Raw genomic sequence first — 27709 nt, forward strand, 5'->3', positions numbered from 1 at the left:
TCAACTGAGAACTGTTTCTGAGAGTGGTCAACAGGAACTAGGAGCTGAGCTGACTCAGTCAAACTGAGCTGCTCCTGAGAGCCAGGAAGAGTTTCTCCTAGCCACCCCAGCTGTATATACGTTATAGGATACTCACCAGTAATTTTGTTAGCATCTTGACTTACTAAGAACGGAGTGGTCCTCCTGTGCAGGTGTGATGCATGGATGGGGTGGGGACTGGTTGATACTTTCCTCTTCATTCTAAAAAGCAGACACTTGGGACTGAAGAGCAAGACGGTATGGGGGAGTCAAGGTGGTTTTGTGGGAAGGGAGAGACTCTGACACTCTGCCATAATTTTTCATGAGGCTGCTCTTACTTAACCCATCTAAATCTTCAGTGTGTACAGGACCTGGCAGTCTGCCTACAGCCTGGGGTAGTCCAGCTGGAAGGGAAGCTTATGGAGTGGTAGTCACTGTCAGTATGCCCATTCATGGAGAGAATTCATTCCACCGCTGCTGGTAGAGCCACAGGCAGCAATTCTATAAGTAAGGTTCTCAGACTAACAAGGCAGAAAAGACAGCCAACTATCTTTCACTTTATTTACCACATATAAATGAACCGGGGCTCTTTTGTTATGAGTATTCATTATTGCCTAAATTTAGAACATTGTATTAAAAGCTCACTGTAAACTTTTTCTTTGAGCGCGCTGAGGACGGCTGGTACCCAAGATTTCCCACATGCTTGGCAAGTCTCTACCAGTCACTAAGTGGTGCTTTTGATTAATAAACTTATCTTTTAGGATTACAACTTTCTATATTGCTTGTGTTTATTAGTGCTTAGTTTTAAAATGTAGGTGAGCCATTTTACATGCGACAACGGGTTAAAAAACATTTTTTATTTTTTATCCCAGCTCCGAAAAAAAAGAACCAAAAAAAAAAACATTTTTATTTACCTGCTACGATAAAGTAATTTTCTGTTCACGCCGAGGCTTATTCTAAAATAAATTTAAGAATAAAGGTGTGTTAGTTAACTCAGTAAGAATGTAAGTAGTTATCGGTTACTACAATCAATCACAGTTCGCTAAAAGTTGTTAAGCCTCCAGGAGTGGGATAGGTATCAACCGGCTACGGAAGCCCGGAAGGCGAAAGGCGAAGCTGGGTGCTAAGTAACACCCCGTGCCGCCCCCTAGAGGAGGTGTAGCGAGCGCGCACCGCCGGCACTGGGTGCTGCGTCCTTGCGGTGTTGCCGTAGTCGCAGTGCGCCGGCGCAGGCGCAGTTGACGACGCTGTCTCCCAGGCGCTGTCGTAGCGTAGCAGGGCTGCAGTGCGCAGGCGTAGGCGAGCGCGGAGGCGCGGTCTCCATGGCGCTGCTGTAGCGGTGCAGGTGCCTGGGATCCAGAATGAGCGCGTCCGAGACAGATCGCTGGGCGTGGTTGCTGGTGCTGTGCTTCGTGTTCGGGTGCAACGTGCTGCGCATCCTTCTGCCGACCTTGTCCTCGTTTGTAAGTAGTTGTAGGGGGCGGAGACCGGCCGAGCGCGGGGCCTTGCGCGGTCCATGCTGCAAGCTCTCTTCCTTCAGATGGCTCCGAGCTTTTCACAGATCACGAGGTTGCAACCAGCTGCTCTTACTGCGCTTTGGAGGGTGGGGGATCCCAAGCCACACTTCCCGGCAGAAGAGCAGCACGGGCCAAGCATCCTCATCGGTGCCTAGGCCTGGAGCGACTGATCCCCGGCTGCAGGCAGCCCCCTTCTGCTCTAGAATAAGGAGCACGACAGAGCAATCTATGCAGGCCATATCGTTCTTGCTCACTCAAGTTTCTGTTTATTTTTGGGTGTTTTGCTTGCGTGAATATATGCGCACCGTGTGCTTTCATTGCCAGCAGAGTCCAGAAGAGAGCGCTGGATTCTCTGGAATCAGGGTTACAGATCTTAGGTACCTGCTATGTAGTTGCTGGGAACAGAACCCAGGCCCTCTCTTACTCATTGAACCATCTCCAGCCCAACATATTTCTACATGACTTTCCATATTTCACTCATGCCTGTATAATTCCCCAAAGGACTGCATGCAGGAAGGTGAATAAAGATTTTTCTATGTACCAGGAGAGGGGTTGGGGGGCTTCTAACTAGGGGTGGATGGTCCCACACCCAGTGGCCTTCCTGGCCTGCCTGCATGTTTCCTCTGTCTTGTTTAAACCTTTTTTTTTTTTTTTTTTTTTTCGGAGCTGGGGACCGAACCCAGGGCCTTGTGCTTGCTAGGCAAGTGCTCTACCACTGAGCTAAATCCCCAACCCCTTGTTTAAACCTTTTTTAAAAACTACTTTTTTTTTTATAAAGATTTTATTTATTGTATATGAGTACACTGTAGCTGCCTTCAGACACACCAGAATAGGGCATCAGATCTCATTACAGATGGTTGTGAGTCACCTTGTGGTTGCTGGGATTTGGACTCAGAACAGTCAGTGCTCTTAACCACTGAGCCATCCGTACTTGGCCTTCATCCTGGTTTCTTGTGTAGTTTTTTTCATCGTGTGTGTGTGTGTGTGTGTGTGTGTGTGTGTGTGTGTGTGTGTAAGAGTGAGGTCAGTTGGTCTCAAGGACAGTCCTTGGCCACTCTTATGCCTTATTCATTGAGGCAGGGTCATTCAGTAAAGCCCAGAGTACACTGACAGGGCTAGCTTGCTGCAGGCACCCTGGCTCCTCCTCTCAGGTGGTTCCTCATGTTTGTACAGCAGGAGCTTTAACCACAGAGCCAGATCCCTGCCTTGGGGTTCCACCTTCTTCTGTCCCGTTTCCCATCCTTCCCTTTCACCTCACAGTGGAGCTAAGGAAGCGGAACTCAGATGTTCAGGGAGGCTGCGTTGGACTGTCCTCCCGGAATTGGTCATGAGCTAGCAGGTCAGGAGGACATACAGATCCTGTCATCAACTCAGGGCTCTCCAGTACGTGTTTACCAGATGTGTGTGTTCCGTATTAGTCCCTTGTCACAAAGTATGGGCACCGCAGATTCACATGTGCGAGTGTTTGCTCTCTGTACACAGCCATCATTGTTTGGAGGAAGTGCCAGGACTTGACCTGGGCCTGGACCAAGACCTGTGGTGTTCCTGAAGGATGTGTAGCCTCTGTCTTGAACCCACTGAACTAAAAAACCCTTTGGCAGTGACACTTGGGGAGGTGGCTGGGTTCAGAAAAACAATGTATGCTTTTTACCATCAGGGAGAGGAGCCTGTCTGAAATTCATGTTTAGAACAGGGAAGATGAATAAGAGATCCAGTTTGCCTGGTTGCTGGGTTTCCAGCGAGGGAGCCTTTGGGAATGTAAGGAGGCCAGAATACCTCCCCACAATGCTTAGAGCACCCCTCCCCAGCAAGCCTCTGATTTGAAGGACCAGCAATGACAAATCAATGACAAGAAGGTTGGGTTGAGGCTGCAGAGTGTAGCCTTCTGCACTGTGTTCCTGAGCATTGGTGCAGTCAGGAGGAGTGCACACCCTCAGTGCAGCAGAAAGGCAGATGAGGTGCTGGGAGGCCATATGGGCCGACCGCTGGGCACCCAGGTACACTGAGGAAGGCAGTGAGCAGCATTGTCAGTGGGGGCCAAAAGCTGTTGACTCTTGGCTATTTAATTCTCTTGCTGTTCTGGGGCCAAAAGCTGATGGCTTCTGGCAGTTAACTCCTGGTGATAGCTGCAGGATATTAAGAAAAGAAACTTAGTTACTGGGCTTCTAGATGGCCAGGCCAGGGGTTCTGAGTTCATTAACTCTTTGTGAGCAAGAGAGGAAGGAAAAGAAAGTCAGGCACACACACAGGCACACGTACACTGGATGAAGCAGAAAAGGGTGACACCACTGTTTGATTATTATTCTTAGTTTTTATACCTTCTCAGGATATTTGATTATGTGGTTTTTGAAACAGTTTTGCATTCCATAGGTTCACAGTAAGTTTAAAGTAATAGTTCATGCCATAGATTGATAAGGCTTAAGGAGTTACAGCAGATTGCTTACATGTCTTTCCATTAAGGCTCGTACCCAAGTCAGCATTCATTATTATGTGTTACCAGCCCACAGGTTTATTGTAAGTTTAAAGCAATAGTTTGTTTTTTTTTTTTCTTTTTTCTTTTTTTTTTTTTTCGGAGCTGGGGACCGAACCCAGGGCCCAGGGCCTTGCGTTTGCTAGGCAAGCGCTCTACCACTGAGCTAAATCCCCAACCCCTAAAGCAATAGTTTTTATGTTGTAAGTCAGCACAATTTTGTCAAGAGACAGACCATCTGCCTCATGTCTTACTATTTGGAAGTCTTGCGTAGACAAAACTAGTCCATCATTTATTTTCTGTCCCTGCACCTACAGCAATTGCCCATTCCCCAGTTTATGACCTTCAGTTACCAGATAGCAGCTTCGTTCCTAACCCTGAAGGATGTTTTCCTTGATTATACATTTGTTCCCGGCCTGCTTTCTTTTCCTTGTTCAATTAGCCCGTGACACATGAAGGTTTACAGAGCTCTGTCTGCAGCTTGTATTCTATAGGGGGCTTGAGTTCACTTGTATCAATTTAGGAGTCCTATAAAATCATGATGAGGAATTATGAAATCATCAGTTCTTCTAAACAGCGTCACTACATGAAGTATGTGTTCATGTTGGTCTGCAGGAAATCTGCCCGGCAGGGCGGGCTGAAGCCCCGGGATCATTAGGCTATGTCCTAGTGACAGGAAAGGCAGATCAGCAGAGAGAAGCAATCCTGGGATTCTGCCTCTCAGAGTGCACCCATTGCAGCCATGCAAAAATGGTGGACCATCTCCAGAAAACTCGCTTGCCATAGCCTTCCCTAGATGGCTGTGTCTGGTGCCTGTGGTTGGCCTGGATGGAATTTTTCTGAGGGTCCTTTCCTTTAGGTTGCTCACAATATACATAGTTGAGGCTGTCTAATTTATAAAGTTAGGGATTCATTGTTGTCTTAGGGAAGGAGACATTGGACACAATGTGTGCTCATACATGGGGAGCTCAGGTGTCCCTGAACTGACATGTATAGATGAATTCCCAGTACTGGCACGGCTGGCACGGGGTGAGGGTCTTAGACTTGCAGTGTGCAGGTGTCTGTGCCAAGTTCCTGACAGATCCTGGCAGTGGCCATGTATACACGCGCTTCTGGGGCCTGGCTGGTGTAGCCTACTTCCCTCTGTGAAGTAGTTCAGCAGTTTTGAAGTTTCCCCTTTGCTCTTTGCTCCAAGCCTTAATTGGGTTCTCACTTTCCACAGACCATACTCTTAGCAAAGTCCTTCCTTGGGAATATGTATGTATGTATGTATGTATGTATGTATGTATGTATGTATGTATGTATGTATTTTTGAGACAAGGTTTCTTGGCTATCTGGAAACGCAACTCTCTAGACCAGGCTGGCCTCAGACTCAGAGATTGCCTGCCTCTTATTTATGAGATTAAATGGGATTAAAGGCGTGCACCACCATGCCTGGTTGGGACAGGATTTTATGCGGCTTCCAAGTGTTACGATGACATAGCAACCCAACAGGATAACTCCTGGGGCCTTGAGGGAGAGGTGTGTTCTGGGTGATGGGTAGAATGCTTGGCTGACAGGGCCCTGCAGGGTGCACAAGCAAGGAACAAGCATTTCCGGAGGAGGCTGGCCTCTCACAGGGAGTTATGCCAGATGACCCTGGTACTAGTTGAGAGCCTGTGCAGGTTTCAGGACTTTCTGTGTTTGGGTTTTGATCTCTTCATGCTGGTGACCTGGGTTGGTCATTTTTGAGCTTGCCTGAGGAATCCCAGGAGGGAGGAGCCGGACTGTGCACGTTATACCAATAGCTTTCAGACCTGTTGGCTTCTGGGTTGGCAGTGGCGACATGACCACAAGTTCAGTCCTGGACAAGCTTATCTATCGGCAGAGTGTGTCCTGTCCAAACAGGACTGAAGCACTGCAGGCCGGAGCACAGTGCGGGAAGAAGGAAGCTGAGCTCTTGTCATTTTGCTCCTTTGCCTGAGTCATCTGGGTAAATATTTCACGAAGTTAGTGCCTCAGATTGTGAGTGATTCTGTCCCCAGGGCCTTGGTGGGTTTGAATCATCTGCCTTTCTTCCGAGATGTACCCACTGCGCCCATCATGTTGGGTTGCAGTTGGCTGGCTTTGGACCTCTCCTGCTGCAGCTTCCCAAATGATGGGGTGACAGGAGCATCTCCAGGCCTAGCTTCCTCCTGTTTCTGTGGGGCCTGGGGTGTGGCCGGGAGCTGGGGAGCCATGGGGAGCCAGCCTGGAGCAAGACTGGGGTTGTGGCGTGTCCAGACTCCTGAGTAGGAGTAAGATCTGCTCGTACCCTCTGCCCCTCAGAGGAGGTCACGGAGCCCAGCAAGCACAATGGTCTTCATCTCCTTATAAGGTTATGTCCAGCAATGTCTGAAGTTCCTCCCTATGCATGAGGCATCCGCAGCACCCTGGCCCCAGCCAGTGATGTGCACTCTCCCAGAAGACCCCTGCACATGCCCTAAGGGTTTAGTAATAGCCGTTGTTCTCCCAATTAAGCAAGCTGTCTCCCCGAAGCTTGGCTCCTGAGAGCGTTCTCTCTACGTGAGGTTTCCATCTCTGGCTGTTTCTACCTTGTCCTTCTACCCCCTTCCCCTTCAGGATCTGCTGCTTGTGACCACAGGTCTTGCTCCTGGGGGTGGGGGTGGGGGAGTAGAACCCTTTTTTTTTTTTCTTTTTTTTTTCGGAGCTGCGGACTGAACCCAGGATCTTGCGCTTGCTAGGCAAGTGCTCTACCACTGAGCTAAATCCCCAACCCCTTCCTGTTTAGGTTTAAGCATCCTTTATAGAGTCCCTGATGGTTTTTTTTTTTTTAAAGATTTATTCATTTATTATATATAAGTACACTGTGGCTGTCTTCAGACACACCAGAAGAGGGCATCGGATCTCTTTACAGATGGTTGTGAGCCACCATGTGATTGCTGGGAATTGAACTCAGGACCTCTGGAAGAGCAGTCAGGGCTCTTAACCGTTGACCATCTCTCCAGCCCCGTCCCTGATGTTTTTAAATGTAAAGCTTTTGTATTTATGTATGTTTTTAGTGTGCATTGGTGTTTGCCTGCATGTATGTCTGCGTGTGTCAGATTCCCTGGAACTGGAGTTACAGACAGTTGTGAGCCACCATGTGGTTGCTAAGAATAGAACTCAGGACCTCTGGAAGAACAGTCAGTGCTCTTAACTGCTGAGCCATCTCTCCAGCCCCTCAAAATTTTTCAAAACTTTACCGATTGTGATTTTCACATCATGTTCCCCAATCCCATTCATTTCCCTGTCCCTTCATATATCTGCCTTCTGCCCTTGTAACCCCCACAAAAGAAAAAAAAATCAAAATATCTTGTCCTGGCAATTGTCCCACAGTATACCCTTTGTTCACACATCTTTGTCCAGCGAGCACTGTAAATGTTTGTTGCAGTGAGTCACTGGTCTGGTTTGAGGCCTCTGGCTTCCTCTAAACTAATGTTGGATCCTCACCAGGGCTCTTCTTGGATATCCTGTTTGCTCTGTGTCGTGGAGACCCTGCAGCTTTGGGTTTGCAGGACCAGCCCCTTCACATGTTCCCAAAGTTCATAGATGGAGTAGATGTTGGGGTGGGCCATCTCAAAGTCCTGGATCTGGGCCTTGGGGATAGCTGAGTTGGTCAGCCTGCCAGCTCTCCTGCACCCATACCACCAGGGCAGGGTCTCCAATACTGACCCGAGTAGCCCTCCTGAACGCTACAGCTGGCAAGGGGCAGGGCCAATTCCAGGCAGTGAGGGGTGTGGAGAGGGAGGGGCGTTGGTTCTCTGATTTTGAATGATAGCTCTGTGAGTTTTTAAAAAATTATTTTGGCCTTTAAAATGGTTTTTTATGTGAATGATGTTTGGCCTGCATGTATGGGTCTGTGTATCACCTGCATGCCTGGTGCCCGTGGATCCCCTAGAACTGGAGTTACAGATGGTTGTGAACTACCATGTGACACACTGTACCTTAATCCTCTAAAGACAAGCGTTCTTTTTTTTTTTTTTTTTTTTTTCTGAGCTGGGGACCGAACTCAGGGCCTTGCGCTTGCTAGGCAAGCGCTCTACCACTGAGCTAAATCCCCAACCAAGACAAGCGTTCTTAACCACTGAGGTTTCTGTCCCTGTGACCATTAGAGACTTTGGTCCATTCCTATTTTTTTTTTTATTCCAGGGTGGACCAGGCTGGACCAGGCTGGAGTAACTCTCCCTTGAGTGGAGAACAGTGGGCAATAGAGAGAGGCAGGTTTGCAAACCCTGTTCCTTGTCTGCTGTGTTGCTGCCACGGTGACTCACAGTGCTGGCCCCAGCCTAGGGTCTTTAACGTGTGGGTTCATGGGGTCTCAGCTGTGTGCCTGGACTGTGTGTGTACCATCACTGCTGGGATCAAGGGTTTGGCTCTGGCTGTAACTGAAGTTGCCTTACTTTGTGGCTAGTAGGGGGGTTGTCTGAGCTGGGTGTGGTGCCATTGCTGTGGGCCAGCTAAACTTTATACACTGCCACTTTTCATCTTTAATACCAACAGAGCTGTTGTTTTAAAGTTTGGGCAAACACACACATTCAGGAGGTAGGCATACAGTATACGAAAGAGCAGTTTTTCCCCTGGATCCTGGAAGGTAAGTTGACAGTCCTCTGCTGTGCTGTACTTTGGTGCGTGAGCAAAGGTCTTGGCTATAATCTTGGTGACAAATGTCACTGATGTCCAGTTGGAAGGCCTTCTTTGGTTCCCTCTACGAGAAGAGGGCTCTTTCCAGCTGTGCAGTGTTTGGACCGTCCTGGAAGGTGCTGTGTTCCTGCTCATCCATTGGGGTAGTGCTTCCATTTGTTGGTGAGGCAGGTCTCTGATTGATTGATTGACTGCGGCCACTGGCCCGGCCTGAACCTTTCTGCATCCCACCTTCCAGTGATCACCTAGTCCTGGGACCCTGACAAGCCAATAGCTGGTGGGCGCCACCTGGTGGCCGCAGTTGCCAGGGCGTTCAAAGGCCGGTCTTGGATTCAAGCCTGTATTGTCGGGAACATAGAGAAAAGTGTCTGGCTTTCCTGAGGAAGGACACTGATGCCCGCCCGCCTCCTCCCTGCAGATTTCCAGGGTGCTGCAGAAGGATGCAGAGCAGGAGTCACAGATGAGAGCAGAGATCCAGAGCATGAAGCAGGAGCTGTCCACCGTCAACATGATGGATGAGTTTGCCAGATACGCCAGGCTGGAGAGAAAAATCAACAAAATGACGGACAAACTCAAAACTCACGGTACTTGTCTCGCAGCCACTGGTGGCGGGGGTGGGGGTGGGGTGGGGATGGGGGGCTGACTTTGTGTGTGGATTTGAGGTACATGCGTTACTTCTTATTTGCTGGTAAACTCTTTGCTTTCTAGATCCAGAAATCATTGTAGACTTTTCTTCAGAGCCAATCCGTCCTCTGTAGATTTTCAGTTTTGAGGTTGGCCCTTTGCTGAGGGAAGTCCAGACAAGGAGCACACAGTGGGTCCTCAGGGTACTTGGCACTCTCAGGGGCCTGCACACAGTGTGTAAATGGCAAGGGGCAGCTCCTGTGCAGGTGAAGGACAGTGCACACTTGGGTCCCTGTGTTCTGTGGCAGAGTAAGGGAGCTCACTAGCCAGGGCTTCATAGTGTCTGTCTGTCCGTCTCTCAGGGCTACACAGTGAGACCTCCGGGGAGCAGTGTGTCCTGAAAGGCCCTGCTGGACTGTGTAAGGTGGAGGAGCAGGCTATGTAGAACAGGTGCAGCAGCCTGGGAGAGCTGTGCTCCTGCTGGAGGCTCAGAGAGGGCATAGGTTAGAAAATGGCGGTGGTATTGAGTCCTGCTGATGAGCGGCAAGTGTGTTGGGAGGAGGGTCTCTGAGGGGCTTGCAGTGACTTGAGGATGCAGTCTGAGTAGGCTTCTACTCAAATAACAGCACGGTGTCCAACTTTAAATTTTGTAAATTGGCAGCAGAGTTAAGAGGTTATCACACTTACACATTGTCTGGTGTCCTGGTTGATATTTCTTTTTTTCTTTTTTTTTTTTTTTCTTTTCTTTTTTTTTCGGAGCTGGGGACCGAACCCAGGGCCTCGCGCTTGCTAGGCAAGTGCTCTACCACTGAGCTAAATCCCCAACCCCTGGTTGATATTTCTAAGTATGTTGATTACTAATGATTAGAAAGTGTTTAGTAAGGCATCGATATTTCCAGTGCTTAGGTGTATTCTCAGGTTTGCAGGACTAATTCATGCTTCTCCTCGTTTTTGTTTTTGCTTTTCAGTGAAGGCACGGACAGCTCAGTTGGCCAAGATCAAGTGGTTTATAAGTGTTGCTTTCTACGTACTACAAGTGAGTGTTGCCTGGTCTCTGCACAGCTGTGGTTCTTTTCCCTTTGTCTGCTTACGTATGTGCACATGTGTGTAGGCATTTTCCTGTGTGTGCTTATGCACATGTGTGCACATGTGTACAGAGGCCAGAGTTGGCTGTGGTGTTTTTTTCTTGATTACTCTCCGTCTTTTATCCCAAGGCAGGGTCTCTCACTTAAGCATAAAACTTGCCACCTGTAATCTAGTCAGTTTGCTTAGGGCCTGCTATGGGCGCTGAGACACAGCCTCTGTGGGATGGCAAGTTCTTTTTTTTTTTTTTTTTCTTCTTTTTTTCGGAGCTGGGGACCGAACCCAGGGCCTTGCGCTTGCTAGGCAAGCACTCTACCACTGAGCTAAATCCCCAACCCTGGCAAGTTCTTTATCTTCTGAGCCATTTATCCACCCTCCAGCTGCAGAGTCCTAAGACTGAAAATAAAAAAGTTTTCCAGCCAGAGACATGACTTCAGAGCTGTTGCCTTGCCTTACCCTGAAGCTGGTGCTCCGTGCTCCCAGGTAGTGTAAGGTGGTGCTTACAGCCTCCAGGGGGAAACCAGCAGACAGATTTATTCATCATTCTCTCTCTCTCTCTCTCTCTCCCTCCTTCCCTCCTTCCCTCCCTCCCTCCCTCCCTCCCTCTCTCTCTCTCTTTCTTTCTTTCCTTCTTTCTTTCAAGACAAGGCTTCTTTGTGTAGTCCTGACTACCCTGAACTAGCTCTGTAGACCAGGCTGGCTTAAATCTCAGTCTGCTTCTACCTCCCCAGTGCTGGGATTAAATGTGTGCACTGACTTGACACTGGTCTTTCTTTTCTTTTCTAAATTTACTCATTTCTGTATACAGGTGTTTTGCTTGCATAAATGTTTGTACATCAAATATGTGCCTGTTGTCCTTAGGGGTCAGAAGAGGATATTAGATTTCCTGGGACTGGAGTTGAGATGTGAGTCACCCAGTGGGTGCTGGGAATTGAACCTGAATCTTCTGGAAGAGCAGGCAGTACTCTTAAAAGCAGAGCCAGCCATCTCTCTCATTCTCCACTCTGCCTCATTTTTCTCATTACTTGAGCCTGGCATTCTTACCTGGGGGGGTTCGTGTTCTTTGCCTTCTGGAGGGTACCCCACAGAGACTCATCCACAGAGAGAGACTCAAGCATCCTGTCCTGTTCAGTCTGAGCATTTCAGCAGAGTGTTGAGGACCACAGACGGCGCTCCTGGGAAAGGACAAGAAGTGCAACACTAGTTTTCACCAGCTTGGAGCTGATTGGGTTGACAGAGGGATTGTGGAGTCCTGGCCACTTTTGTGCTGGCATGTAGTTCAGCTATTCAGAGACTGTGGGGCAGACTCAGCTCTCTTAAATAGTGGGTGTGCGACATCTGTGTTACTGCAAGGACTGAGGCCTCCACTCACCACAAGCTTCTTGCAGGCAGCGTTGATGATCTCACTCATCTGGAAGTATTACTCTGTCCCTGTGGCTGTGGTGCCCAGCAAGTGGATCACCCCACTAGACCGGCTGGTGGCCTTTCCTACTCGAGTAGCAGGTAATTGTTTTCCGGAAATACGGTGGCGGGACATTAGATGACCTGGCGACTTCATCCTCACTGTCCCCTCAGCAAGCTGCACCTCTTCTCCCAGCCTTCTGTGGTCTGGAGAAGCTGCTTACATCCCTGACACCCAGAGGCCACTTCTCCTCCCTGTGGCTCCCTCTCTGAGTAGCTTGCTGCCCTCGGCTGCTGCTTTTGAGTGTTGAAAGTTCCTTTGGATGTTAACGGTTGTTCATATCACTGAAGAGTGAGCAGATGTAGGAATACTTTTCCGGGTCAGGGGCTCTTGAGACAGGGTCTCACTGTGTGGCTCTGACTGGCCCGGAACTAGATTTGTAGAGCAGGCTGGCCTCAAGCTCACAGACATCTGACTTCTGCCTTCCCAGTACTGGCAACATAGGAACTGTTTTTAAAGACCATGCCAGTTGGCATGCTTTCAGTCTAGCACTTGGGAGGCAAGCGGGCGGATCTCCCTCCCTACCAAATCCATCTAGTTACAGATAAGCCCTCACTGTCATGGTCTGTTTCTTCTAACCTTTCTTACACTCCACTTCCTTTGACGATCTGAGCCCACTCTTTCGTGTCTTATTTTCAGGCTGCTCCAGTAAAATACCCCAGTGCACAGCTTAAACACACAGACAGACTGGGTATCACTAGGACCTGTTTTGTGGTTCATAAATGGCACCCTTTCAAGGGTCCTTGGGGAGAAGGAGGAAGGTCAGACTGCACCTTGTAGGCTTCTTCTAAGGCTGCCCTGTGATCTCAGTCTCTCAGGGGCCTGGCCTCCCGCTGTGCCCAGGGTAGGTCTTCAGTGTATGGATTGGCGTCCATGCTTGCAGGTCACAGCACTCCATTGCAGTAGCTGCTTGTTCTCTGAATTGTCCTCTGAGGATGCTTTTCATGGGTCCTGATCTTTGCGATAGGAGTAATACTGCTGGGTGCGGCAGCACAGGCCTGTAATCCTAGCCCTAGGAGGAAGAGGAGGATGGATTGCTGCAGCCTCAAGGCCTTCGTAGACTACACTGTAAAAGCCTATAAAAACAACCTGCATATTCTTGCCAGTCATGGGTTCTGATGTGTGGTGAATATTGTTCATACTGTAGGGAAACACGTCACTGAAAGGGAGCAGTTTCGAGGACCTACGTTTTAACTGTGCTGTTCTCGCCCTCCCCTGCCCTCCCCACTGTCGGGCTCAGGCCTGAGCAGCAGCCACCGTTGGCAGCATGCTGCTGAGGGCTGGCCTTCCAGCCTGGGCAGGGAGAGTGGGGCTGTCTTCACTTTAGGCCTCAGAAAACACGAATTTATTTATAGTGCTCTTTGAGAACTGAAGAGGGAATGTTCTTCCAGCCTGCTGATGGAATGCACAGTGTGGCCTGTCTGAAGAGCTCCTTCTCTTGTCCCGGGGACCTGGGTGTCACCTCCCTGTGGGTGGACGGTACAAATCCTTGCCTACTGTGCCTGACCCGGGCTTCTTTCTTTCTTTTCAGGTGGAATCGGAGTCACCTGCTGGATTTTAGTCTGCAACAAAGTCGTGGCTATCATTCTCCACCCTTTCAGCTGAGGGGAGGCCAGCCACAGCCTTTACCCGAGAATTCTGTTAGGTGAAGAGCGGATTGCGCACAAGGCCACAGATTGTTGTTTTTTGTGTTCTGGAGTACGATTGCTTTTGTGTGTCACCTGGGATTCTTGTTGAAGTCAGGATTTCCTATACTCGCCATTGAGCCAGAAAGACCAGTTACGTACGGCATTCCCGCACTGTCTGACGTCTGACGTAACTCTGGATCCTTACCGACTGGGAACCACCACGTGGCATCTGCTGGTGCTTGTTCCGCAGTGAAAGTCACACTTGTAACAGCTCCGATAGTGCCGTTTCTAACTTTAGAAAAACCCACACTTTTGTACCACTACTAAACCTCCTTTTTATCTCACAGTTGCCGAGAGTGACACATACTAGTGGATGTCACTCTGCTGTACCCTGTTGAAATGCCACACTTCAGTGTGTGAAAAGTATCGACGTTTGTCTAAGCTTGTTAATTTTTCATAGTTGCTCCTACATGTGTTCACGAGCCTACGTATATTTTATTTAAAGCATTTCAATGAAGTCTGTCTTTAAAGCATTGGGCGTTTGTGCTGTGCAGAGTAGAATAGGGTTAAGCAAGGTGCGGTCTGATCCAGTTCATCTGAGACTCCAGACTCATGAAGAATTCTGCCAAGTCTGGTTGTTTTTGTTTTGCTTTTTTGAGACAAGGTCTCTCAGTGTAGCTGTGGCTGTCCTGAAATCCTCTGTGTAGACCAGGCTTGTCTCAAACCCTCAGAGATCCACCTGCCTCTGTCTCCGAGATGGCCGGATTACAGGTGTGTGCTGCACCAGGTGGTTTTGAAGCACTTTTGCTACTTACAGTGTTTGCCAGTGCTAGTGTGACTGTTCCAGTAGCCATACTGCAGGAGTCGTCTGGGCTGCAAGCTGTGGGATTGCCTCTAGGGAAGCATAGCATAGAAAATCCACCTGCCAGCACTGCATGTCTGCACAGCTCTGGCTGCCCTGGAATTACAATGTAGACCAGGATGACCTGGAATTTACAGAAGCCCTCTTGCCTCTGCCTCAGAGCTGCCGGGATTAAAGGCATGCACTGGGTTTCGAAGGATCGTATTTATATTCCTGCGTTTCCTAATCTAAGACCTCCTAAGTAGCTCTTTGTTACTTTGACTGTACTGTGAATGCATGTACTGTGAAGTGCATGGCCCTTGGGTTGGTTGTAGGCTGAGTGCCACCAGAGCAGTCCACTGATTTAAACTCACCAGATGCTGCAGATAGATCCACATGGTACCAAGGTTACTTGGCTGTACTTGTAATGGGCACGAATGGGATACAGCAGTAGGCACAGCTAGCAATGCCAGGAGAACCTGCCCACTAGCTCCAGCATGCTCACCCCAAGGAAGCACTTGGTCTACACAAGATTAGTTCAGGACCTGAGGAGGTTGGCTGCAGCATCTGGGTTCCCTCCAGGGACCCAGCCCTTGGTGTGGGGAGGGTGTGTGGTAGTGAGCTGCAGTCTGAGGTGGTGCTTTTTGCCCATGTCATTTAGGTAGCCAGGGTCAGTATCTGGCTTTCACCACTGAAAGGGTGCCCAGACCAGATGCCTCTCACAGAACTCATCATTTCAGCCGATCTGAAGGAACAAGCGACTGTTAGTGTTCCTGTGTGTGTATAACATGGATGTCAGCACTTCCACATGCGTAATGTGTGTTATGTTCCCATGTATGCAGTGTATGTAACACCAAGTAGGGGACATCAGTGTGTTTTACCCCCAAATTGTATTTGTTTAAAAATGGGTAATAAACATTGAGTTAAAAAGGGACTAGGTCAACATCACAGCAGATTTTGTCATGACCCTCATTCCAATTTCCAGTATGATCTTTAGTCTTCATTGTAAGAGTCTGCATAATGCTGTAGGATTGGGTTAGGTTTTTTTTGGGGGGGGTTGTCTTTCCTTTTAATTTGTTATTGTTGTTTGGAATAGATATAGTGTGTTATAAAATAAAACACATTTTTGTGGTTAAAAACAAAAAAAACAAAAAAAAACAAAAAAAAAACAAAAAAAACAAAACAAAAAAAAAAAAAAAAAAAAGGGACTAGGTGTCGTGGGAAGCTTGTTTCTGTCCCCTCCTGCCTTGGCAGTTTCCCAGGCTCCACTGTTACCTGCTTCTTAGGGTTCTCCAAGATGGTCCATGTTTATGAATGTTGGTGTGTATACATTTAAAGCCTTTAAAATTTTTTATAAAAGGAAACATCTGAAAAAACAGAATCTTTATTTTTTTTAATTTAAATTTTAATTTTTTTGAGACAGGGTCTCACTGTGCAGCCCTGGCTAGCCTGGAACTCACCATAAAGACCAGGCTGGCCCAAACTAAGAGATCAGTTTGCCTCTGCCTCCTGAGTGCTGGGATTTGGGTAGAAGCTTTACACATAGCTTCTATCCCATCACCACCACCACCACCACCACCACCACTGCCATCACCACTGCCATCGCCATCACCTCCACCATCACCACCACCCCCACCACCATCACCTCCACCACTATCACCTCCACCACCATCACCTCCACCACCATTGCCATCCCTCAGCAGGCATTTTACCATTGGGCCACACACAGCTCTTGATCTCAGTTGTTAAAGTGTTAATATACACTGGCCCATAAACATTTGGAGATGGTAGGATGAATTCTAGATAATGATTAAGTTGCTCTAGTAGCTAAATGAAGGCAAGTTACACAATGTAGACTGGGAATACAGACCCTTTATAGTCCCAACAAAATACTGTTAGAATTAGACCTGAGCAGCCAGCTTGGACATACAGTTGTTTTAGAACAAGATTAAGAGAAACGGTCATTGTGTAACAAAAAGAAATAATAAATTGCAACAATAACAAAAAATACAGACTTCTATACAGGCTCAGAGAGGCAGGCGGCATAGGTGCTCTCAGCTCAGCTGACAAGAGACTACCAGCAATGACAGGCTAAGCCTGAACCCTTGGGGTGTCTGTGTCTGCTGGCCAGCTTGTTGATCAGACCTCTTCCATATAGTTGTGACGACTGCAGTCTTGCTGACAGAATGTATGCACCTTAGGCTGGCCAAGAATCAACTGTGAGTCCCGGATTACGTAATAAACCCAGTCTTACTAAAAAGAGTGGGTATGGATGTTCCGCCTTCATAATAAAGATGTAGTTTTGTATTTAAAATGTCACCATATGACCAAGGTACAGTGGATTTTTTTTTTTATTAGATAGCAATCACACAAATTACCCAAATTACCCACAGTCCACCCAAGTACTAAAACAGACACTATGGTAAATAAGATTAAGGCACATAACTAGTATATAAACCAGAATGTAACAGGCGACTGCTGCATTTAAACAGCAGTCTTCCTGTTGGCTTCGGGGGGCGAGGCCTGGATGGAGCGCGCCACGGTGGCTTTGGAGTCCCCGAAGGCGTTGCCGGCCGAGGCCTGGGGCCCGGGCTGCGGGGACTTGCTGGGCGCCTCGCCGTCGTTGGGGCCCGCCCTGCCCGCGAAGCCGGAGCCGAACAGCTCCTCCATGAGGCTGCTCTTTCTGTCGCGGAATGCCGTCGCCCTGGCCCTGGTCCTGGCCGCCTTGCCGAATGAGGGCTCGTAGCCAGCAGGCTCCAGCCGCAGCTCCTGCTCGCTGCGGTGCTTGCCCGTGCAGTGGCGGCAGCGGCAGTGCGGGCTACCCGAGGCTTGTCTGCAGGAGGTGGGCAGCCCGTGGTGCAGGTTCTCGGTGGCCTCGGTGAAGGAGTAGTGCTTACGTGACCGCGGGGTCTTCCTCCGGCCGCGTCCGGGCTCCACATCACCGGCCTCGCTCGCCCCATGCACCTCGCCTGCCTGGTTCGCCCCGGGCAGCTCGTGCGCCCCAATCACCTCGCTGTCCTCGACGACATCGCGGACATCGCCGGCATCACTTGCATGGTCCGCATCTCCTGCATCACCTGCATCGCCCGCATCTCCTACATCGCAGGCCGCCCTGGCCAGGGCCTTATCCTCAGCATCCTCGGGGACCTCGCTCCCCTTTGCAGTTGGCTCTGCTTCTTCTGGGATGGCTCTCTTTTCTTGGTCTTCCTTTCTCTCTTTCGGTCTCCTAGGAGTTTCCAGGGAGGTTTGTGGTTTCGGGTGTTCGACCTCCTTTGATAAATCTGCGTTAGAAAGATGGAGCATTGAGTGCCCTCAAACAAGAAGTGGATTTTAGGAGGCTTCCCTTCCCCCATCAAGGTGCAAAGTGAGGGCCTTGAGTTCCTTCCCGGGGTGCCCACTAGAAAGCAAACTCCTGAAGAGCCCGTGGCTGTGCGCGACTCTACCCCCAGCACAGGCAGATCCTGAGTATTGCTGCTAGGCTAAAGGGAAGCTTCCCTCAGTGAGAGCCCAGCCTTGGGACAACGAGGCCCAGCGTGGTGGAGAAAGACACAGTGTCCTATCCTGGTCTCCACCAGTGTGCTCGCTGCACTTACACACACCGTACAAAAAAAAAAAATCAGTGGATTCAGGGCTGACAGTGTGTCTTCAGGTTTGATACCCCGGCTCCATAAGACCAACCAACCAGCCCCAGCAGAAAATCCTCAGGGGATTCCCATTTCAGGGTGGTGTGTCCACACCACCAGATAAGCCACTGCATCGACAGAAGTGGCAGACTCTCAGCGCACTAATACACAGCAGCAGGCACTGCTAACCTTTCCTAGACTGTCCCAAGTAAGTGGGAATTCAGAAAAGAAGGAAAAGGCTATTCGTGTAATGTACCATGGAAATCCTCTCTCGAGGTTATTAAAACATGTCAAGCATCAATTCAAACAACCACCGTTTTCAATACTCAGAGGCTGAGGAAACGGCCCACTAATGGGAGTATATAACTCGGCAATTTTTATTTATTATTCTGTTTTGCTTTTCCAGCAGTTTGGCAGTTTCTAGTAGAATTTAAGCGAATACATTCTTAGGTCCAGCACTCTCATCTCTAGGAACAGATCTACATAACCAGAGCTGAGGGGCTGTGTATGCAGCAGACATGCTTTAGTTCAAACCCTGCAAATATACAGCAGGTGAGAGACAGCTGCTGCTGTGGGCTCTGGGCAGCTGTGGGCAAGAGGCCTCGTGGGAATCCTACTCTAGAACAGGAAGGAGCTCAAGGTATTCGCACTTGTTCCTGCTGCTGCCCCTGGTGCTGCTGCCAGTCTGTGCATGCATCTGTGTGTGTGTGTCTGTCTGTGCATGCGTGTGAATGCCTAGGACCATGCCTCACCACAGTATATGCTCAAATAGAATTTGTCCAATGAACACATAAATTTCCCAAATGGGCAAGTTAAGTGAACATTGCCACAGGAAGTGCCCATTTGGTGATGTTTCCAGCAAACCGCACCACACAGTGAGTGAGTGGCCTCATGGGGGACACGGCTAAAGCTGCTATTTCAACATTGTTGACTTCACAGTCAGAGTTTGGCCCTCCTGTCAGGCCTGAGGAAATGCATGGAAGTTTGGCTGGCTCACCTCCTGCTCAGCCTTGCCGTGTTCCCAGCTCACCTGTCAGCAACAGTGAACTAGAAAACAATGTGGCCAATCTTCAAGATGCTGAAGGGAAGCGGTAACCTAGAATTTTTACCTGCGTAACAATTATCAATCACCTGTCTGGGTACAGGAGTGACATTCTAGATGGAAGGCACAGATCTGCTCAGTGGCCACCTGTTCCCAGGACACTCGAGGGGATGGCATGTTCTTTAAGACCGTGAGGTTTGCTGCGCAGAAATGAGGACATGGTTTAGTAAGCAGAAGATTCAGTGGTGAAGGGAGCCTGCAAGGGAATGGAGGGAGACCCCAGCTGTACACCAGCAGCAGGCAGACTGGGGCCATCCCACATGCCCACCCCATCCCTTTCTCCTGCAGGCTCCTCTAACCTGGAGCTAGAGATTTGGCCTGCCCGGCCTGTGGCCTGGGGGGCTGACTTTCCTCAGGCAGTTGCAGCCTGGGCCGACTGAGGCTCCACCTCAACACCCACAGAAGCCTGGCCTTGACCTGCTCTCGAGTTGAAAGTCAGCTTGGTGATCTTAGGTTTGGAGCTCTGAGCAGCCCTTTCCAATATTCTCTGACCTCTGCCTGTCTTGGATCTACCCCCGGGAGCCCTGGCTGTAGAGCTAATGACTCTGTGTCTACCAAGATAACTCTTGAGCTTGCCAGGTGACTGGACCCAGGACTGGTGGTCCTTTCCTTGCCTCAGTGTCCCCCACCCTGTGCTGGGATTGCCGGTAAAGTAATTATATTTATGTACAGAAAACTTAAGTGCACATTCAACCCAGTTTGGTGGTCAGTCCTTGAGCCTTTGCCTTTTCCAGCTTGGCAATGTGAGCCACAGAGTTAGGACCCAGGACGTTGCCTCCCTAGTGGCAGCGAATCTCGTCATATCTGTCATTGTAATTGGTCCTAATAGCTTCCACCAGCTTAGCCAGAGCACCCTTGTCTTCCGAGTTCACCTGTGTGAAGGCAACAGCAGCACATGTCTTCCTGTGGACCAGGCGCCCCAGCCTGGCCTTTCCCTTGATGATGCAATAGGGCACCCCCATCTTTCGACACAGGGCAGGCAGGGAAACCACCAGCTCAATGGGGTCTACATCATGGGCAATCACCACCAGCTGAGCCTTCTTGTTCTCCGCCAAGGTGGTGACTGTGTTGACCCCTTAACAGGAGACTTTTTTTTTTCTTTTCTTTTTTTCGGAGCTGGGGACTGAACCCAGGGCCTTGCACTTGCTAGGCAAGCTCTCTACCACTGAGCTAAATCCCCAACAACAGGAGACTTTTAAAGCTGTTCCATTACCTTCACATTTTCTCTTAGACTCCTCTTGCCTTGGCAGTTTACGCACATGGTAAGAAATATCATGGTTTATTTCTGTTGACTTTTCTTTATGAACAATGTTTCCTTTTGCCTTTTTATCCTGTAATTTACAAAAACAGTAAAAAGCATGTTTTTGAGCTGTGGATAATTTTAAACTTTAAATAGATATCAAAGCTTTTTGTATACAAGTGACAGTTTTTAGTCACCCCCCAACCTCCGACCCCCTGGGTTTCTCAGGTAATAGCCCTGACTGTTCTGAAACTCACTTTGTAGAATATTCTGGCTTGAACTCAGAGATCCACCTGACTCTACCTCCCAAGAGCTGGGATTAAAGGGATGCACCACCACACACAGCCAGACACTTTATTTTCCTTAAGATATTTTTTAGACAATGCAAGATTTCAGAGTTCTCATACCTTAGTTATCCAAAATGGGACGTCTGACTTTTGGGTTTCCTGGTGTCTCACATTTACAAATGGCAAACTTTTTCTGTCTGCTTGGACTGATTTTGTGGAAGAAACTGTAAGATAGGTAGATTATATGTGAGAGACCTTTTGTGTTCAGAGGCTTTACTGCTCTCAAGCACACACTAACAGACGATGCCCTGTATGGGAGCATTCTAAACAGGCCATGCACGGCCAGAGTTCTCCTTCCTACCTTCCTTCATCAGTCTCAGAGATCATGAGCACATGATTGCAGAGTTATGAGACTAAGCTGCTGCCACACAATGCCAGAGCTCCAGAGGCCTGGTGAGGAGGTGGTCCATGACGTGAACAAGAGCCGTGACTGCCGAAACGGTCTCACATCCACGGCAGCACAGTGTGACCACCAAAACGGTCTTGTCCATGGCAGTCACTATCTTGTCTGCTGGGCGTTGCTCAGGATTATAATTCAGAGTCAGTGGAGGCCAAGAAGTTGGGGGCCGATGCCCCTGAAAGCAGACCTGGCTACTCCTACTGTGTTAGCCATGAGGGTTCTGCTGTGCCTTACCTGGGAAGACCCTGTGGCTGGGAGGGGCGCAGTGAATATGGGCACCTGTTATCTTATAGGGCAAAATGCAGGACTGGAGCACCAGCCTGGAGCCACCGTGCTGAACAATGTTGGCTAGGACAGAGCAGGGCTGTGTTGGGGTCTACAGTGACAACTGTGCCATTGTACAAGGAGGCCAGAGACTGCTTAGGCAGCTGGACAGGGCCTGAGGGGACTTCTTGGGTATGGGCTATGTGGGTGGGAGGTGCTCTCTTGACCAGAGTGATGATTACATGGCTGTAAGCATTTGCCTAAATCCACTGACCCTGAAGGCTGATGTATATAGTGCACCTCAGACAACGTTCATATTCAGAAGCTGCACATTGGCTTACAGATCTCCTCAGAGAGCTCCGTTCGGCGGTCATTTTGTGGCTCTTTCACCTGGGGTGGGGCAGAAGGGACTGAGCCCAGCAGGAGCTCAGTTCTTTGTGACAGTGTTACAGCTCCATAATTCTACAGTCACAGAACGCACGCCCGTGCCCAGTCAAGGACCTGTTCAGGATCCCACCGCTTTGCCTGTGTAAGTTAGGAAAATATCTGCAGACACTTAAAAATAGATTTTGAGCAAAAGGGACTAAGACGTACCTTTCGGGTAATCTTCCTTATCATGTAAGTTTTTAAGTATTCGATTAGTGTAGATGTTTTTGATTTCCAGCTCACGATCCTTCTCCTAAAAAGAGCACTACGTCAGTTCCCCAGGAACAATTGCTTTATAAACCTAGACTTAAAAGAGCAATTTAAGAGGAAGCCAATGGTCACAGGCTGTAATGGAAAAGTGAAATAACATCAAAATCCAGTCCTCAGTCACTCTGGCCACAACCTAGTGACCACAGCACTGGATAACAGAGATCAAGCCCTTTATCCTGGCACCTGCCACTCAGGCAACACTCACGGGTAAGGCGGACAACAAGGCCACTACTCTGCTTTAAACCCTGACAATAATGGTTTTAAGTCATGACAAAACAAAAGCTTCGAAGGTCTTAACTTGTTGGGTGGTAGAAAAGGACTAAGCCGTAATCCTGGCATTCTACATGGAGACAGGCCTACTGGGCTTCTGGGCTCCACTGCTGTCTCTGAGGTCATCTCTGTGTCAGTGAAGGAAACATTACAGACCCCTTGGCGTCTGAGCTGTAGAGGGAGGGCTTTATATTCTTAAAGAAATTTTAGAAATTATCCCTAAGAGTGTTTTGTTGGACACACACACACACACACACACACACACACACACACACACACACACACACACACACACACACGGCATCAGATCCCTAGAAGTGGAGTTTAGATAGTGTGAGCTCCAAGTGGGTGCTGGGTTGAACCTGGGTCCCTGGGTCCTGTGTAAGAGCAGCTGGTGCTGCTAACCTTTCAGGAATCAAACCAGTCCTTTATTTATATTTAAAAAATTTATTTTATTTATATGAGTACACTGTAGCTGTCTTCAGACACACAGAAGAGGGCATCAGATCCCATTACAGATGGTTGTGAGCCACCATGTGGGTGGGTGCTGGGAATTGAACTCAGGACCTCTAGAAGAGCTGTCAGTCCTCCCTACCTCCTGTCCTTTATTTTTTATGCTTCATTTAATCATAATTTTATTTTGAGATGTATGGATGTGGATGAGAAGTGTCTTTTCTAGAATATGTTTCCAGAAACAAAGCATTGTGGTTCCCATTGCCCCTTCCGGCTTTGTCATATTTTAACATTTAGCTCAGAGACTAGAAACGCTGACAGTTTGTGACTATAACATTCCAAGGCCTTGGGGGCCAGGAGAAGGTACCAGATATAGAGCCAGTTAAGATGGCTGAGAGCTGCCACGTGGGTGCTGGGAGCCAAACCTGACTCACACAGCGTCTGGGCCGCCTTTCCAGCCCGGCTGACTGTCGCTCACACTGTTTTCAATGAAGACTTCAGGGTTTACAAGGATGTGTTTTGGTTGCTGTAAAGTTTAGTCCTGGCCTGTGGTTTGGTATTTGGCTCAGCAGCAGATAGAGTGGTTGCTGACAGCGGATGCAGGGCTGAGTGGGTGGGAAGGAAGCAGCATGAGGAAGAACCTCCTTTGAGCATAGAACAGAGCTTGGGCTGGGCCAAAGGGGGCTAAGGTAACAGTTTGTAACAATACAGGGCATGTGTGTGGTTAGTCAAGAGAAACAGAAAGATGGGCCACCGTTGAAATAACTTTTTGTTTTTTACTTTATCTGCATTTATTTTATGTTCAACTCATTCCCGTGCCATGAGTTTTTATTTCCTCAGTTTCTTCTGGGATATCTTTTCCTTCTGTGCAACCTCCTCTCTCGGCGTGGGAACAATCAGTTCTGTCACAGTGAGGATCATCTCAGTGTGGTAAGGGAACTCATGTATGGGTTAATCCGGCCTGATGGGTTCAATGGCTAGAGAATCTATGTCTAAATCCTTAATTTAGCATTATTCTCTGCATTTTTAAGCATGTGCTGCAAAAATTCAGCATTCTTTTGGTCACTGTCCCTGTGTCCAGCACCACTGTTCGGCTTCGGTGCACCTACCAACTCCACCATTATATCGCTGGAATATGGCACACATTGCTTCTTTAAAGTGACATCCTTCAGATACTCGGTGGCTTTGCTGTTCTGACTATCCTTGATGTCCTGAGCAGTTTCCTGGGTGTTCTTAAAGTGAACAGGAAGGTTTGAACATCTTGATTTGCATGATTTTATGGAATTTTGTGGGTCAAAAGAGTAGTGAACCATCTTCACAGGTCACCTCTGGCAGCTTACAGGAAGACCTAAAATAACTTTTATTCACCTGATATAACTGTCCTCTCTGAGACCTATTGTCTCCATCTGCTAACTTAGGCCTAGTCCTGGAAGCTTTTAGCCTCTATTCAATCTTATCTAGACCTAGTATGTTCTCAGCCTCTGAGACTTCCTGCTGAATTAGTAAGTTTCCCTTTCTAGCTCTTTCTGAATTCTAGCTGGCTGGTTAACTCACCTGTTGTGGCTCAAACTCCTTTCCAATCTGACTGATTCAATCTGGCTTCTCTCTCAGCCTCTGACTGAATTGTTTTGCTTGGCTTCATACTAACTTTGGCAATCTCTTCTAATCTTCTGGCTCCTTCTCATTCTCTGGTTCATTCTGTCTTCACCTGTGTCTAGCAAGTCCTCTCTGCAACCTGTCTCTGCAGAACTTCACAGTAAAACTGAACCCCTCTCTGTACTGCTCCTTAAGTAGATCCTATTCTGTCAAATCTTTCTCTGATTCGTCACTTTGCTTGCCACTCAATTAGACATCACTTTCAAACATGGGTGCTTCCTTCTACAAACTAAACTTTACCCTTATTGTTTGAGATTAAAGGTGTGTGCTAAGGGCTGAACCGCACTATACACAATCTTGGGGTTCACAGTGTGATCATGCAACAGACCACAGAGCACAAGGGGCCCATGGATGAATTCACAGCAAAGATTATCCTGAGCTCACAGGGAATCCTGTCAACTAAGGGTGAAAGGAGGAGGCAGTGTCTTGGTCGGTGCTCCCTGGGGCTTATCTGTAAGCCCAGGCTACAGCATCTCACTTGGGAGCTGTGGAGACTGGCCTCTGTCTTCACAGTTAGTCCCACACTGCAGTGATGGGCTTTGATCTGTGGAAATGACTCTGCCAATGAGGCTAATGTACAGAAACAGATATCCCAGGATCTTAGGACCAGACAATATGAACTTGGGTTTATGTGGTACATTATAGTGCCCTGAAATTGGCACACTTCCTGGTCCCTAAGTTCTTCCACAGCAGGAGTTTGCTACCCATCTCAACTCATGGATGGAGGCAGATGGAAGGCTCTGTGACCTTGAGGCTACTTCATATGGGCAGAATGGCATGTCGTCCCTCCCCACACCTCCATCCCTCTTCTCTCAGCCACTAACTTGTGAGGAAGGCCGCTGGCGCGATCCCACCAACCACCAAGGGTGTTGGCTGCTAACTGGCACTCGCTGCAGACACAGGAGAGAGCCCTCTGGCATGCTTATCCTCCAGCCTAGGAACCGTCCTTACTCAGGCCAGGAGGGGCACAGATGTGCTGTCTGACAAGTCCTGCCTAAACTATAGATCTGTAAACAACATTTATGTCATTCCTTCAGTCATTGGTGCTTGAAAGTAATTTTTAAAAATAATTTTTAGAAATGATTTTGTAATTTATTTTATGTATATGAGTGCTCTATCTGCATGTACACCTTCATGCTAGAGAGGGCATTAGATCCCATTACAGGTGGTTGTGAGCCACCATGTGGTTGCTGGGAATTGAACTCTGGACCTCTGTAAGAGCAGCCAGTGCTCTTAACCCCTGAGCCATCTCTCTAGTGCCTGAAAGTAATTTTATTCAACATCATAACGAGAATGGTCTAGAATATAACACTCTTAAAATTTCTGTTCTGTTGCCCTTGGTTCATTATCAGGGATGGCTACAGTGGAGAAGCCTACAGATCAAACTCACTTGTCCAGATGTTTGTATTGGTGGCTGTAAAAAATACATCCAGGTTTTCCTCCCAGCCCATGCTCCCAGAATGATGACTCTGAGACTAATTATTAATAAATTCCTAGGCCACGAGCTTTGACTTGTTCTCAGATTTGCTCCTAACTTATTTTCCCTTTTATTCTAACTTGGGTTCAGCTACATGGCTGGTTTCCCCTCGTTTTCTTTCGTCTGTCTCCCCGGGGCTCCTGGGGCAAATCTCCCCTTTATCCTGAGTTCAGCTACCTGCTAGTCCATCTCCTCAGTGTTTCATGGTGAGTACTTTGTGCCTATGACTATTTCCCAGAATTCTCTCTATCCCTGCTGGATGTCCCACCTCCTACTTCCTGCTTCAATTCATTGGCCATAGCTTTTTATTGACAGGTGATGCTTATACGAAATTTTATCTACAGTGGGGAGATGATCCCAGATGCAGGAGGAATCACCAGTGATTGCCACTGGTAGTGACCAAGGGTCATGAGTGTTTGGCTTCAGACCCCAGGACAAGGGACTGAGGTGCATATTTTACATATCGAAGCAGACCTGGCCTCCAGGTTCTCCCAGCATCCCTCAGTCCCTACTTGGCATATCCTATCCCCAACCCTGAACTTTCCAGCCCAGGGCCTGGGCTGCCCTTCCCCCAGAGGCTCCTTTTTCTATAATCTAGGCATTTTGTGCTCTCCCTCCTTCCCTCCCTCCCTCCCTCCTCTTCTCTGTGTGCACCCTTTCTCTCTTTCTCCTCTTTCCCTACCTCCCTCTCCATATTGGCTCATTTCGCCAGTGCAGAAATGACCTATCAACAAGCACCACTCCATTAGAACAGAACAGAAAGTATCTCGTCAGTGTCAGAATGTATCAGCTACAGAACAGAAAGTATCTCGTCAGTGTCAGAATGTATCAGCTACTGGTGACTCCACAAGCTAGCTATCCTTGCTTTGTGGTTTACCACATTATCTACATTCCTCTGGATATCATGGCTGCTGACACTCATGGGTCCTTTTTGCCGTCTTTTTTTTTTTTTTTTTTTTTTTTTTTTGATTCTTTTTTTCGGAGCTGGGGACCGAACCCAGGGCCTTGCGCTTCCTAGGTAAGCGCTCTACCACTGAGCTAAATCCCCAGCCCCCCTTTTTGCCGTCTTAATTATTAGTTTGACTCTCAGGTCACACATCACACTTCAAACGTGTGTGTGTGTGTGTGTGTGTGTGTGTGTGTGTGTGTGTGTGTGCAGCACACACAAAGCCAGGCACAGTGGTACAGCCTGTAACCCTAGCACTGGGAGGCAGAGACAGGAGGACCCTAGAGCTCACTGACCAAGCCAGTCTAGACAAGCCTCAGGTTCAGTGAGAAACCTTGTCCCAAAATAAGGTAGAGATGGGTAGAGATAGAGAATGGCACCCAGTGTTGAACTCTGGTCTCTGCTCCCATTTGTGTGTGTGCATGCACGGCAGTGCAGAAATCTTAAGGCAAAGACAGAGTTAATTCAGAGGTTGGCAGTCACTCCAGGTGGTTGTTTGTATATTAATGAATCCAAGAGGAGACCAGCTGGAAGCTTGCAGAGTCAAGCAAGCCACCACCAAGACACAGGACCAGTGGGTCAGGGTCCAGGGCTGTGTCTGGAGGGCTGGCTGGACAGGTGGACATAATTTGAGAGGGATGTGTCAAGCATTGGGAATCTGTAGGTAGTATTAAACTAAAGCCCCAAGGAAAGTGACAGACAGGGTTTCCATCATCTCCTGATGGGCAGCCAGTGGATTGAGGGCAGGTATCCTTCATTGTGGGGTTCTACAGACTGCTGTACTTCTCATTATGGTGAGGCTCTCATGCCCTTCATTGGTCTCCTGTGTTGATGTTCTTAGGCATGGCTTCATGACTGATTTTATTATGCACACATGAATGCCCATGCACTCCTCACCAATAACTTAGCCGTGGCAGTAAGTATCATCAC

At 48.5% G+C, this 27709-nt stretch overlaps 2 protein-coding genes across 16 annotated transcripts in view; one reads left to right on the forward strand and one right to left on the reverse strand.

The window, feature by feature from the left end:
• The first annotated feature begins 1302 nt into the window (after positions 1-1302).
• Get1 (guided entry of tail-anchored proteins factor 1) lies at positions 1303-15253 on the forward strand. 6 transcript variants are annotated; one of them, XM_087575893.1, is made up of 6 exons: positions 1303-1481; positions 8176-8247; positions 9086-9251; positions 10260-10327; positions 11763-11877; positions 13368-15239. In XM_087575893.1, the coding sequence occupies exons 3-6, from the start codon at positions 9128-9130 to the stop codon at positions 13439-13441; spliced, it is 381 nt and encodes a 126-aa protein (XP_087432019.1). In that variant the 5' UTR covers positions 1303-1481; positions 8176-8247; positions 9086-9127; the 3' UTR covers positions 13442-15239.
• A 904-nt stretch (positions 15254-16157) lies between these two features.
• The window catches only part of Lca5l (lebercilin LCA5 like), a 34246-nt gene continuing 22694 nt past the window's right edge, over positions 16158-27709 (reverse strand). For all 10 annotated transcript variants that reach the window (XM_087576757.1, XM_087576752.1, XM_087576756.1 and 7 more), the window contains 5 exons: positions 21876-21960; positions 20678-20781; positions 20244-20361; positions 19060-19170; positions 16158-17586 (listed from right to left, as the gene is read on the reverse strand). In XM_087576757.1, the coding sequence (XP_087432883.1) occupies positions 16790-17586; positions 19060-19170; positions 20244-20361; positions 20678-20781; positions 21876-21960 (1215 nt within the window). In that variant the 3' untranslated portion in view covers positions 16158-16789. The remainder of the gene's footprint in view (positions 17587-19059; positions 19171-20243; positions 20362-20677; positions 20782-21875; positions 21961-27709) is intronic.

The sequence above is a fragment of the Rattus norvegicus genome, chromosome 11 (assembly GCF_021556685.1).
Source record: "Rattus norvegicus strain SHRSP/BbbUtx chromosome 11, alternate assembly SHRSP_T2T, whole genome shotgun sequence".
Taxonomy (NCBI): Eukaryota; Metazoa; Chordata; class Mammalia; order Rodentia; family Muridae; genus Rattus; species Rattus norvegicus.